Below are 13,682 nucleotides of genomic sequence, written 5' to 3'. Positions count from 1 at the left end.
AAGACAAGAAATACATTATAAATTAGCAGAGATTCAACTTTCACAGATGATCACATTGAAATTACTTTCTTCTTTATCTTAGGGTCCAACAGGTGTAAATGGACCTAAAGGTGCTCGTGGTGCCCAAGGCCCTCCTGTGAGTATGGTTTTATTCAATCTGAGCTTTAAACCAAAATGAAAATAAGAATTTCTCTCGACAAAAGACTTGTACAATGTTGCAGTGAGATCAATAGTCTGAAACTGTTGAATTCACGTTGAATCCCAATTTGCCTGGGTGGAAGACAAGGTCCAGGTGGTTTCTGGAACTGGAATCCAGGAAACCATGTGTTAGAAACTAAGAGCAGGTTACTAGGTGCTCATGTGAAGTGTAATTCTGAGGTAAAAGCTACCCATAATCTGGAAACCCCAACTTTGGAGGCAAAAGCCAGAAGATGGGAGCCTAGAATAGGGGGAATGTTTCTTAGGGCCAGTAGCTAGAAGCGTTCAGCCAAACATGAGGACCTGGCAGCTAAGATTTGGGACTCTGGTCCCAAGAAATGAGAGCTGAAATTTGGAATCGGCTAGAATTTGCCGGGAGCTAGCAGCTAACTGCTGGAGACTGAACCTAAGGCACTACTGGGAACCATTAGGTAACAAGACCAGTTCCAGACAGAAAGATACTAGAAATTTCCAGGAGTCAGAAGCAAACAACTGGCACTTAAACTTATAAAAACCTTTGAGACTTACAGTTTGATTGGCTTCTTGAATTTGATTATTATTCTAAACTTTAGGTTCCTACGGATCAGGCACAGCTACGTTATCCTGCATAGCTGTGTAACTTAAATATGTTGAAATGTGGAAGTAGGAACATGATATTTGCTCCATACATGTTGAGAAATTGAATCACACAGCATTCCATTTTCATGTGCCTGATTCAATTTCTACAAATGTTAATGGAAATTAGGACATTCATTGTGTAGTATAGTGTTCACCTGTTGAACACCATTCCAGGATTATCTGTGACATCTAAGATGTCCACATTGTCAATTACCTGCATGCTTTCAATGTGCCTGAGGAGGCGGTTTCTGCATGACTTAAAGGCATTTTCCGGATATTCCGTGCCGGGTTGAGTGTTGAGCTCACAACTAGACCTTGTAAAATAAAGGAAGATTCTGCGAAATGTCTGTGTGAGGAGTGACGCACCACACAGTCTTTCATTCCGCATCTTGTAAGGCATGAAAATGCCCGACGCTGGCCTCTCAGGCCTGAATCAATGTCATCATCATCATTAAAGGCAGTCTTCACAAAACACATACCAGGCTGGGGCTGGGATCCTGACTCAGGTGGCTTCCCCTTTAGGTTAATTCCACAACTTCTTCCGAATCTTATCAGATTCAGTCCTCCCACCCTCTACCTCCCTTGCCACCAGAAAATCAACGTCCTTAATCCTCTTAACGTCCATTGCACTGTCTTTCATATCTACCATTTTAACTCCTTTCACAACATTTGTATGGTCTGCCATATTATAGGTCAATCTGTCCACTTAATCCTCGCCCACACCACATCTACTTTGTACTCTATTGTGGACGGTGGACATCCATTCAATCCCTTTTCACAGTCCATGCTCATGCCACCCATTTTCCACCCATTTAATGACTGCCCAAGTTTTAGCCTCTTCTGACCCCTATAACTGAGATGCACCATGTCTTCTGGTTTATTTAATCATCTTAGTCCACACCCATCCTAGTGATGACCATGCGTGTTCCAAGGCCAGATGTTCCATTTCAAGTACAGTAACCCCTTATGGAGGAATGTGCTATTAGAATTTTGTATACAAAATTATAAAGGTATAGATAGGATAAATGCAGGCAGGCTGAAACCACTGAGGTTGGGTGAGACTAGAACTAGAGGTCATAGGTTAAGGGTAAAAGTGAAATATTTAAGGGTGGCCTAAGGGGGATCTTCTTCACTCAGGATGGCATGAGTGTGAAATGAGATGGCAGCAGAAGTGGTAGATGTGGGTTCAAATGCAACATTTGAGAAAAGTTTGGATAGGTACATGGATGGGAGGGGCATGGAGGGCTTTGGATCTGGGTGCGGGTCAATGGTACAACCATTTGGCATGGACTAGATAGGCTGAAGGGCCTGTTTTTGTGCTGGAGTGGTCTATTACTCTTAGTGAAGCATTACAAGAACATAGGAGCAGTGGTGGTAGTATTATTCATTATATAGAGAGAGATAAGTCAGGTACTAAAGCCACAATGCATAAAGTGTATGCTAACTCAGCATTAGTGTAAATTAAAATGATGTATCACCTTCAGATTTTTTATTTATTTCCTTTCTTAGGGTGCAACTGGTTTCCCTGGTGCTGCTGGCAGAGTTGGTCCTCCTGGTCCTAATGTAAGTAAAACTCGAGATTGACTTTTCTTTTAAATATATGGATACAAGTTATTCTTGGGAAGTAAGTGAAAAAACAAAAGAAGCATTGTTTTTTTTAAGAAGACTGCAATGGCAATAGGGCACAACAATTGGGCTCACTGCTTGGGGCTGTTGTGGAAGATGGTGATAATTAGTCAGGAATTTTCTCCGCTCACCCTTATGAAATAAGACCAGCATCCAGCTTGTCTGCCATACTTTCTAAGGTTACTAGCCCTGACTAACTGCCAACGATCCCAGAAAAAGATGGGGAACTTCTATATATGTACAATGTATATATGTATTCTGATTCAGAAAAAAATTATTCTACTATACAATTGAATGTAGTTGTCAGCAAAATGGAGGGTACAACTAACAATCCCGTCCCTGGTAGATAATGGAACTTGGCAAATAATCGAAAATGTGCTATATTTGATTGGCTATATATAGTACTGACTTTGACAGAAGATTGAATACATGTACAATTTAAATATCAGAAATTAATTGTAATACTGTTTGGGCTGTGAGGCCACATGAGAATAGATCGGTGATAGGCCCACCCAGTGTATCACATATTGGTTTGTCTTGCAAATATTTAGATAAACCAGAAGATTAGTTGGAGGTAGTTTAATTGAAACAAAAATATAGAATTCCTATTCTCATCATAGTATAAATTCAGAAAAATGGATATGAATTTAAGCGCATAAAATAACCCATTTTAAATCAATTAAGTTACGCAGCAATTCAAGAAATCAGTCTCTTTGCAACATTAGTTAAAGTCTCAGCTGAGAATCTTTTGCTCTATTCTCATCACTCTTGATATTAAATTTCATTTGTTAATGTAGGGCAACCCTGGTCCAGTGGGTCCTCCTGGTGCTCCTGGTAAAGATGGTCCTAAAGGTCTGCGTGGTGATCCTGGCCAAGCTGGCCGTGCTGGTGACCCTGGTCTTCAAGGCCCTGCTGGTCCTGCTGGTGAGAAAGGAGAACCTGGTGAAGATGGTCCTCCTGTAAGTATAACATAAGAGAAAATCAAGCACTGACAACTGCCTGCTTTATTTTATATTTATAGTCAATGTTCTGCTTCATTTTTTGGTGCAACTAATAGAGCTGCTGGTTCGATCCCGACCTCTGCTGCTACCTGTGTGGAATTTGCATGTTCTCCCTGTGACTGAGTGGGTTTCTTCTGGGTGTGCTGCTGTGGGATGGTTAATTGGATGCTGTAAATTGCTCCTAGCGTGGTTTTGGAATCTGGGGGAGTTCTTTCTATGTCATAAGGAAACATGGAGTAAATCATGCATATTAAATGTAGGCGTCCTTTTATTTTCTGGTAGGGTCCAGATGGTCCTTCAGGTCCACAAGGTCTGGCTGGTCAGCGTGGTATTGTAGGTCTTCCTGGTCAGCGTGGAGAAAGAGGTTTCCCAGGTCTCCCTGGTCCTGCTGTAAGTATAGCACAAGATTACATAAAACTGTCTCCCTTTACCTTCTGTACAGTTAGTCCCAACTTTATGGAGGGAAATGCTTCACTTAATGTTGTGCTCTCAGTAACAGTCAAATCTAATCAAATTCAACAATATTTATACTCGAAAGATCTAGGAGGTCTTTGACTCAATTCACTAGTCAACAATATTAGCAAAACCTCTAATATTAAAATTAGTTTGTACAGAATAGAGACAATGTCAGTACAATAGGGTTTCATACATATATGTGCAGACCTATAAGAGGTACAGTATAGGAAGTAGAATCATGTGTTGATTGTACAGTATAAAAAGCAGCCAAGTAGAATGTACAGAAATGGATCATTTATGCAGAATGAACTGTTTATAGAACAGAACAGTAGGAAGTATGATGATGAAGCCTGGCAAAATTACAGTATACAGATCAAGCCTATAGGATGCATAGTATAGACTCAAGTCCTGTAAAATCTACAGTATAGCCCTGGTCTTATAAGTTGTACAGTGTAGGGATAAGCACCATTACACGTCTAATATAGGAACCAGTACTGGAGTAAATACAGTATATAGATCTACTTTGTCGAGTGTGCAGTAAAGAGATGACCAGACTCTAATGACATATGGTATAAAAACAAATCCTTCATAAAGTACCTTAGAGGGACCAACCATGTTGAAAGTACATGATAGGGATTGATCCTGAAATATGTTCTGTACAAGTACCAACTATGTAGGCCATACAAAATGGGAACCAGGCATAGTTTGAACAATATAGAAGTGAATCCCATAAAATATTCTGGATGGAGACCAGTTCTATAGTACAGAAACCTACACTGTAGAATGTACAACATAGGAACCAGGTTTGTAGTGAGTACCCTATAGAGGTGACCCCCCCCACAGAAGACGCAGTATAGAGATCGGAATTATTGTAACTGCAGTACAGGGACCAACTTCTTCAAACCTTTATGGGGTACAGTGAAGGGTCCAGCCATGCACAATGACCAACAGAGTGATTAGTCCTGCACGATGTACTGATGAGGGACCAGCCTGATTTATATAGTGGAGGATCAGGACTGAATAAGTGCAATACAGAGACCAGCACACAGAGTGTAGTTATGAGACCAATCATTAAGATTGATTGTTCAGAGATCAGGTCTGTATTATACATAATAAAGCAATCAGTCCTGCAGTATGCAATATTATAGAAAGGGCATTATACCTGTGAAATGTACAGTGTAGACCTATCCTTTGAAGCTACACTATATAACCTATCCTGTAACTTTCTCTGAACATCTTCCAACACATTGGATCATTCCTTAAATAAGGAATCCACCAGATGTGGTCTCAATAATGCATATTAAGTATACCCTCCGTAATTTTGCATTCAGTTCCCCTTCAATAAATAATCTTTCCTAGTTACTTGCTATACCTCTATACTAGCCTCTTGTGAATCATACAGTAGGACACCTGATCCCTTTGCAATTGTTCCCTATTTACTTATATTTATTTTCTTATTTTACCTGTCAAAACCTATAATCTCACTTTTTCATGTGATACTCCATTTACAAATTCTTTGCTCACTCATTTAACCTATGTACACCCTTGTATAGGGGCCAATCCTGTAGATTGGACAGTGCAGAGGTCACCCAAATGGAATGGACTGTGTAGGGGGCAATCTTGTATAATACACAGTACATAAAGAAGTCAGGTCTGTATAGTACCAGACTCTAGGATGTTTATTATTTTAGAAGAACCCTCCAGAATGTACTGTTTACGAATCAGCCCTGTAGGATGTACAGTATCTACATAAATCTTCACTGTATCACATGTCCTATAGAACGGACTGTATATTTATCCTATAAAATGGACAGAGATGAGTTTCCTGTGGAACCTATATATTGCAAATGACTTAAATGAATGTATAGGGAACAAAATACACATATGTAGTATAGGGACTAGTCCTTCAGTGTACTCAGTAAAAGAAGTAGTCCAGTGCTGTATACAATGTAGAATTATATATTTAGGACCATCTCTAGTGTGTACAAATAGGAGGGCTGCTCTGTACCATGTATAGAATCTGATCTACTCCTGAAGCATCCAAAAGAAAGATGGGACCAAGCCTATAATATACTGTATGCAGTATTTCAGAACAGTGTCATTGTAGGTCACAATATGTCTAGTTCAGAAAACTGAGATGTACTGACTCACATAGTGTATTTGATTGCACTGTGCACTGGATCACATTGTGCACCTAATCTTACCTTGCACTGAACTACAATATGAACTGGATTGAATTGTATTACCATATTATTGTATACTGGATCACACATTTACTGTATCATTGGATCCCATTGGGCACTGAATCACATTATTGAGCGTTTTATCAGAGTAGTTACTGGATTACAATCTGTGGTGCTTTGAACATTTTCAAGATACTGATTCAGGACGAATTTTGGAAACTGTTGCGATATTTATGATGTACTGTTAAACGTGATATATATTCTGCTAAAATGTGTAAGTAACATAAAACTTGGACTAATCCTGTCATGTGTACAAATAGCAGGGGGCAGCTCTGTGCCATGTGCATCAGAAACTGGTCAAGGGCTGTACCTATTTGTCATTTAGAGTTGCATTTTAAAGGCAAGCAATTATTTTTGCACACATAAAGTTTAATGGCAAATTGCGGAGGACTGCATAAGAGTTATTCGGGTTGTAATGCACAATCTGGCTGAATTTTTTACAATGCGCTACAACGAGCGCAAAATGCGGCATCCAATGAAAGTGCAGCATTGAGCGTGATGGCAGCACATTGCTTAAAGAAAGGTTTGTGTAGTGCTTTACCATGTCATGCAGAAATACTTCAAAAGCGCAAAGAGGCAACGGATTATTTCTGAACTGATGTGATTGTTGTTGTGTCGCAAAATGCGGCAGCAAGTCTGCAAACTGCAAATGATATGAATGATCAGTTAACCTGTTTTTGATGGTGTAGGCTGAGCGCTAAGCAACTACTGAAAGCATTGATCTTGAGCATTGTCAGCCTAGTGCAGCTATTTCCACAGCAATTTTCCTTGGATAATGGTGTGTACCAGGTACAGCAAGTAACACTTTGACAACAAGGCGCTAAAGGCTTTAATTAAAGAAGTGAGCAAGCATACGCTGCATGGAGGGCTGCTCCTCCTCAGAGAAACCTGGCTCAGCGGGTCTGAAAAGAAATCGTGGAGCATATAAATGCTGCTTCCAGAACTCGCCGAACCTGACAAGATGTTAGAAAGAAGATGAGAGATCTCAAGAAATCGGCTAAGGTAAGTCAATAATATTCATATGCACCTGCCATAAATCGGCATGCAAAAAAGTCAGCCTGGCAAACTTCTCACTTTTTTCTGCTTTTCTCTGAAAACTGGCATTTGGAAGTTCATTTGTCTAGCACTGCCATGACATACAAGGGCAATGAATGGATAGCATGAATGGGGATATTTATATATAAGCTATGGATTGCTGATGCGGGATGTAGACAATGAAGTGAATCTAGCAGGGCAATACCCATTCAATGAAAACATCTAGTAAACTACAGGAACTGTGCAACTGCATGTACAACTAACTGTCCGTGCTCTGAGTGCATTCAACATATCAATACTGTTCTTCTACTTGCAGGACAAGATGGCCTTCAATCAGCAAGAACAGTGCTACATTGGACCCAGCCAATTCGAGCCCCCTACCCTTTTCGAGAACGACACTTTGGAAATAATGTACAGGGAGAGTATAGAGGGAGTGGGGGACGACAAAGCTGGAAGCTTCCAACAAGTTCATGGCTAGTATTATAATATTTTTGTTGTATCATTTTCATCTGTTAAATAACTGTCATTCAGGCACATGCTAACCTAAGTTACCGTGCAGGTAATACCATGGAATGACACATTATCTTCTCTTTTCACAGAAATGGAAAAACAGCAAGGAAGGCCACAATCATAACACTTTGTATCACAATCACTATGTCAAACACCAAGTACAGCTACACACTTCAGGAACATAGATAGTGAGGTTTAGGAGGAACTTCAGGGTAAGTCGCAGTTCATGGATGAGGAGAAGCAAGAGGGCCAATTACTAAACAAAAGCCCAGTGTGGTTACCGGCTCTGATGCAACACGAGGATACTGAACTCAAAGGATCTGCTTAAGGACCTGTCTGAACAAGCCGTTCACCGGAATCATTTATGTACGTGAAATGTTCTCTGCAAAATCGTGAAAGGATTGTAGAGGCGTACATGATCTGGACCTGTGCTGTTACGGAGGAACGGGTGGTTGCGCTGGAGCTCGACAGAGTGCACCCAGGGTGCAGATCACTGGCACATTTGGGACATTTCTCATGAATGTTCATACTACCACTAGAGAGAGCTAAGGCTCAGTTACTGTGGAAACTGGATGCAGACAATCCTAAAGGATTTACAGATGTGAGAGATGCCTGAACTCTATTCTCACATTAGTGGGCATTGAGAGAATGCACATTGGTAAGTAGCAGTCAAAGAGGTGATTGGTCATACTGATCCAAACTATCAAGATTCTCTACATGAGTAAGAGAAGATTCCCTACATCAGTAACAGTAGGTGTGCAAGAAGCAGTGGTGAACATAACTGAGACTGAAGCCAAGCTCCTGGAGTCCATTCCACAGACATGTCGCTTGCCACCACAATTCCAGCAGCCTGACTATGGAACTCACCACCAGACTGTTTAATTACTCCTTTTGAGAGGGAATCAACAAGGAGGAGATGAGGTAGGCCAGGTGTTCTACCCCAACAAACAGGCACAAAGTACAATTTTCACTCTTTATACAATGATTGGAATAAAATCAATGGAATTAATTTGCACATTCTGCTGTGTGTTTATTTGTCTGTAGTTAAAGTTAAACATGGTCCCGGATTCTGGTTGGGAATAGATTACATCTGCGTACTAGAGAGTACAACTGCAGTTGGTTTAGTGATGCCTCACTAATTTATGTGGATGGCAATTTTATTATATGGAGCAACACCAGCTAGCACCTTGAATTCATGTTTATATGCCAGGTTTGCTTGCTGCCCAGCTAGTTCTGTGGCTGCACCTCAGATTGATAATATTACCATGGTTTTGACATTCTGTTCTTACTTGCAGAGTAAGAAAAAGAAACTTGCATTTATGCTGTCCTCTTCCATGTCCCCAACTGCTTCACTGCTAATAAATTATTTCTAAGATGGACTCGCTGTTGTTTTATAACCAAATGCGGCAGGCAATTTTGCATACAGCATGATCGCACAAGCGGCAAATGAGAATTATGACCACCTAATCTGCTTTTGCTCTGGTTGCTTGGAATTAATATTGGCTAAGAAACCAAGGCATCGCTATGCTTTTTGTTGAATGGATTCTTAGCACCCACCAGAATAACCAGTGGCAAATTAGGTTATAAACATTTAATGTTTATAGACATGCTTTTCTGATTCAGAAAACAGAATGCTATCATCTGAGCCAAGCTGCCAGAGCAAAGTCAACACGAGGAAATCTGCAGATGCTGGAAATTCAAGCAACACACACAAAACGCTGCTGGCCTGCTGTGTTCCACCAGCATTTTGTGTGAGAGCAAAGTCATGTCGTATTCTTTGGTTATTCATGGAATATTATAAGTTATCACTTGATCAGTTAAGACATTTGAAATGCTATTTTAAGATAACTTAAGATAGTATTTTCTGTAAGATTCCCGGCTTGTAACAAGGTATGTGACTCAACTGTTGTATATATTAGTACATGGATGTCATGGGTCTTGGTCTTCCAGGAGCCATCCTGTTATTCCCTCATCCACTTCAGATAAAGATGGCACAAGATATTGCCTTAAAGTGAAGATATCTTGAAAGATGCTGAGGAAGCAGGAATTCACCTACATCACTTGGTGCTGGAGCTGCACACCAGCTGAGCTCTTAATAGAATAAAATACCCTTCCATTTATCCTAGTACACAATTTTGTTTTCATGGGCCCAAACACAGATGCAATCACTGCCTCCTGAGTTCTTGGAAATCCAGCAGATACAAAGAATTCTGATGGTTTGTTGCATCGCTGGTGTTAATCATAACCAATGTAATGAATTGGCTGACTCTGTTAAATATTACATGTGTATTTGTTGATGTGCAAGAGCTACATCAGCAAATATGCTTGCCCTTCAGATATACCTAATTGTTGACTAGAAGGAACAAAATATGTAAAGTTTGATGACTTTGGACACTTTCATGGTAACTAACAACATAACATGGATAGTTGAATGATTCCAGAAGTCCTCATTGAGGAGAAGCGGCTGGCTGTGTCTTAGCCCTCAGACAACATTGCTGCTGTTCAATTGTTTCTGGGTAATGGTTGATAACCCAGAATAATTTTCTTTCTGGGGGCGATACTGCATCCCAGACTGCGCCTCCTCAGCTCATTAAGTTTGGGTACTGCACTGATTCCAATATACGCTGACCTAAACAGCTGCAGTTGTACCTCTGTTCTGTAGCAACTTAGTAAAATGAAATAGTGGTGGGAAGATACTTCATATGTGAAATGGTTGTCTCAACAAATGGTATGTAAAAAAAACTTTGTGGAGTTTAACCAGGTTTACTCATGCATTCAGAGCTGTAATGCTGAGTAGCCATCTCATATCATCACAGTCCAGAAATTATCACCACGAGTTGAATGGTAACAATGATATCATCAGTCATTTCCAGACTTAAGTAAATGAAAAAAAATAGTGCATCAAGGATACTGATTTGTAATCTCCATTTATCTTTTTCTTCTAGGGTGAGCCTGGGAAGCAAGGAGCTCCTGGTTCTGCTGGTGACAGAGGACCCCCTGGCCCAGTTGGTCCACCTGGTCTTACTGGTCCTTCTGGTGAACCTGGACGTGAGGTTTGTAAATCTTTCATGCTACACCTATAATTATATTTTTGTGTGTTCTTTAGCAATCCTGACTGCTTTGTGTTCTTCTAACAGGGCAACCCTGGTGCTGATGGTCCTCCTGGCCGAGATGGTGCAACTGGCGTGAAGGTATGGTGAATAATTTGTACACTAACACTAACGAGGATTAGTAAGTTACTGATAAATAAATTCAAAAGTGTAAGTGCTCAATTTAACACTTCACTGAAGATCAAGAATAACACTGTTTACAAAATAGAGCTCCCTTTGTCCGAATCCTAATTCCAGAAAGAAAGATCTTTCTGGATTCTAATTTCAGAAATGCAGCTTCCTATGCAGCTGGGTGAGGTTAGGGCCAAATGTCACATAGAATCTAAATAGAACAGTATTTCATTGGTCTGTATCACACTTGGTAATTATAACTGAGAGCCTCTCGACAGTTAAGACTTAACTCGCCAGGTAATTGAAGGGTAGGATATTGTGGAGAAAGTAAAGGCATATGAGATTAAAATTACTAATCATGTGAAGGTTAAAAACCAAGATGGATTGGTTAGACCAAGCAACCTATTTCTATGCTGCTGTTTCTAAATAATCCTGCATAATTTTGAGTGTATCTATAAATTATATTATAGAGGTCCCTAATGTTCCACAAAAGGTAAAACATTTTCATGTCCTCACTGTGGTGGAAACCTGAATCTCTAAGAATGAAGATTTTTAAAAAAACTAACATATTGTGTCACCCATGTCCTCAATTCAAATGCTCAAACACCTAAATATTGAATGTACACAAACAATGTTGCATCCTTGTTCCTTCCAACCCAAGGACTGCAATTACCCACAGAACTCCTGATGCTGTGTGAAAATATAATAAAATATGAAAATCTATGAAGTTAGGCACTGCTAACAAAGTCAATAAAATAAAAGAAAAATTAAGAGAAATTAACAAATAACTGGTAACCTACAATAAACAATTAGGTGAAATAATAAAACAGTAGATTAAAAGATATAGAGAAATAAGTGGTTTATTCATTAAAAAATGTAATCTTCTATAAACATTGTTAACATTTTCTGAACTTACATATTCAAATTCTTTTGCTTCACTGTATTGAATTTAACTGTGATATCTGTTGAGTTCACTTTAATAAATATGTATAGGTAATACTAATGTCAAAGCAGAGAAATAGTTCACAGACCACATATTTGTGCTGAGATACAGGGAAATGGATATGGACGTACACACGGTTGTTACCAGTCATGTGTGTCTACCAGTTATTACAAGTAAGAATGGAATGGGCATGTATTCAGTTATTACCAGTCATAAAGAGAGTTGGGGATGTACCAGTTATTACCATTGAGTAGGATGGTCATATTACAAGTTACTGCCAGTCACAGAGAGGGGTGGGTCTACATACTGTTATTATCAGTTACAAAGGGATGGATATGTGCCAGTGAAATAAAAGGATTTATGGTTACCCAATTAGTATTAGTCATAGAGAGATTGGTGTTTACCCAGTTATTACCAAGGACAGAAAGGAATGGGTGTGTACTCAGTTATTACCAGTCTGGAAAAGAAGGGCATGTATAGTTATCACCAATGACTCGTGTACCAGTTATTTCTAATTAAACTAGGATTTGTGGAAACTAATCAGTCATAGTGAGATGGGCATGTTCCCAACTATTACCAGTCACAGAAAGAGATGGGTGTGTTTCAGAAACCACCATTCACAAAAGAAGTTTGGTATGTACCAGTTATTATGAGTTATAGTGAGATTTGCATGTACTCTGTTATTACCTATCACTGGAGGATGGACATGCACCAAGTACTACCAATCACAGAAGATTGGCACAAGTCCTGTTACTATGGCACTTTTTGGCAAATATTAATGTATCCAGTTATTACCAGTCACAGAGGCTTAGACATAGCCCCCAAGTTAAAGAGACAAAGAGTGGGAATAAAGGGGGCCTTTTCTGGTTGGCTGCCAGTGACTAGCAGTGTTCCACAGGGGTCGGTGTTGAAACCATTTCTTTTCACATTATATGTCAATGATTTAGGTGATGGAATTGATGGCTTTGTGGTCAAATTTGTGGATGATACGAAGATAGGTGGAGGAGCAGGTAATATTCAGGAAACAGGGCATCAGAAAGACTTAAACAGATTGGGAAAATCAGCAAAGAAGTGGCAGATTGAATACAAGTGTATGGTCATGCCCTTTGGTAGAAGGTAGAAAGGTGCAGACTATTTTCAGAATGGGGAGAAAATCAAATCTCAGAGGTGCAAAAGGGACTTGGCAGTCCTCGTTCCAAATTCCCTAAAAGTCAACTTGCAGATTGAGTCAGTGGTAAGGAAGGCAAATTCAATGTTAGCATTCATTTTGAGGAATGGAATATAAAAGCAAGGATGTAATGCTGAGGCTTTATAAGGCGTTCATCAGACCACTCTTGGACTACTGTGAGCTGTTTTGGGCCCCTTATCTAATAAAGGATGTGTTGGCATTGAAGAGGGCCCAGAGGAGATTCACAAGAATGATTTCAGGAGTGAAAAGTTTAACATATAAGGAGTGCTTGATGGCTCTGGGCCTGTCCTCATTGGAGTTTAGAATGAGGAGGGATCTCATTGAAACATATCGAATATTGAAAAGCTTAGACAGAGTGGATGGGGAGAGGATGTGTCCTATAGTGGTGAAGTCTAAGACCAGTGGGTACTGCCTCAGAATAAAGGGACATCCATTTAGAACAGAGATGAGGAGGAATTTCTTTAGTCAGAGGGTGGTGAATCTATGGAATTCTTTGCCACAGATGGCTGTGCAGACCAAGTCATGTGGTATATTTAAGGTGGAGGTTGATAGGTTCTTCATTAATCAGAGCGTCAAAGGTTACAGGGAGAAGGCAGGAGAATGGGGCTGAGAAGGATATTAAATCAGCCATGATGGAAAATC

General features: G+C 39.9%; 1 protein-coding gene across 3 annotated transcripts in view; it reads left to right on the top strand.

Annotated features, from left to right (window-relative positions):
- LOC132384708 (collagen alpha-1(II) chain) overlaps positions 1 to 13,682 on the top strand; it is a 97,330-nt gene that overhangs the window by 72,360 nt on the left and 11,288 nt on the right. For all 3 annotated transcript variants that reach the window (XM_059956082.1, XM_059956081.1, XM_059956080.1), the window contains 6 exons: positions 83 to 136; positions 2,326 to 2,379; positions 3,240 to 3,401; positions 3,726 to 3,833; positions 10,633 to 10,740; positions 10,825 to 10,878. In XM_059956082.1, the coding sequence (XP_059812065.1) occupies positions 83 to 136; positions 2,326 to 2,379; positions 3,240 to 3,401; positions 3,726 to 3,833; positions 10,633 to 10,740; positions 10,825 to 10,878 (540 nt within the window). The remainder of the gene's footprint in view (positions 1 to 82; positions 137 to 2,325; positions 2,380 to 3,239; positions 3,402 to 3,725; positions 3,834 to 10,632; positions 10,741 to 10,824; positions 10,879 to 13,682) is intronic.

The sequence above is a fragment of the Hypanus sabinus genome, chromosome X1 (genome assembly GCF_030144855.1).
Source record: "Hypanus sabinus isolate sHypSab1 chromosome X1, sHypSab1.hap1, whole genome shotgun sequence".
NCBI classification, from domain to species: Eukaryota; Metazoa; Chordata; class Chondrichthyes; order Myliobatiformes; family Dasyatidae; genus Hypanus; species Hypanus sabinus.
This window is presented reverse-complemented; position numbering and strand designations above follow the sequence as displayed.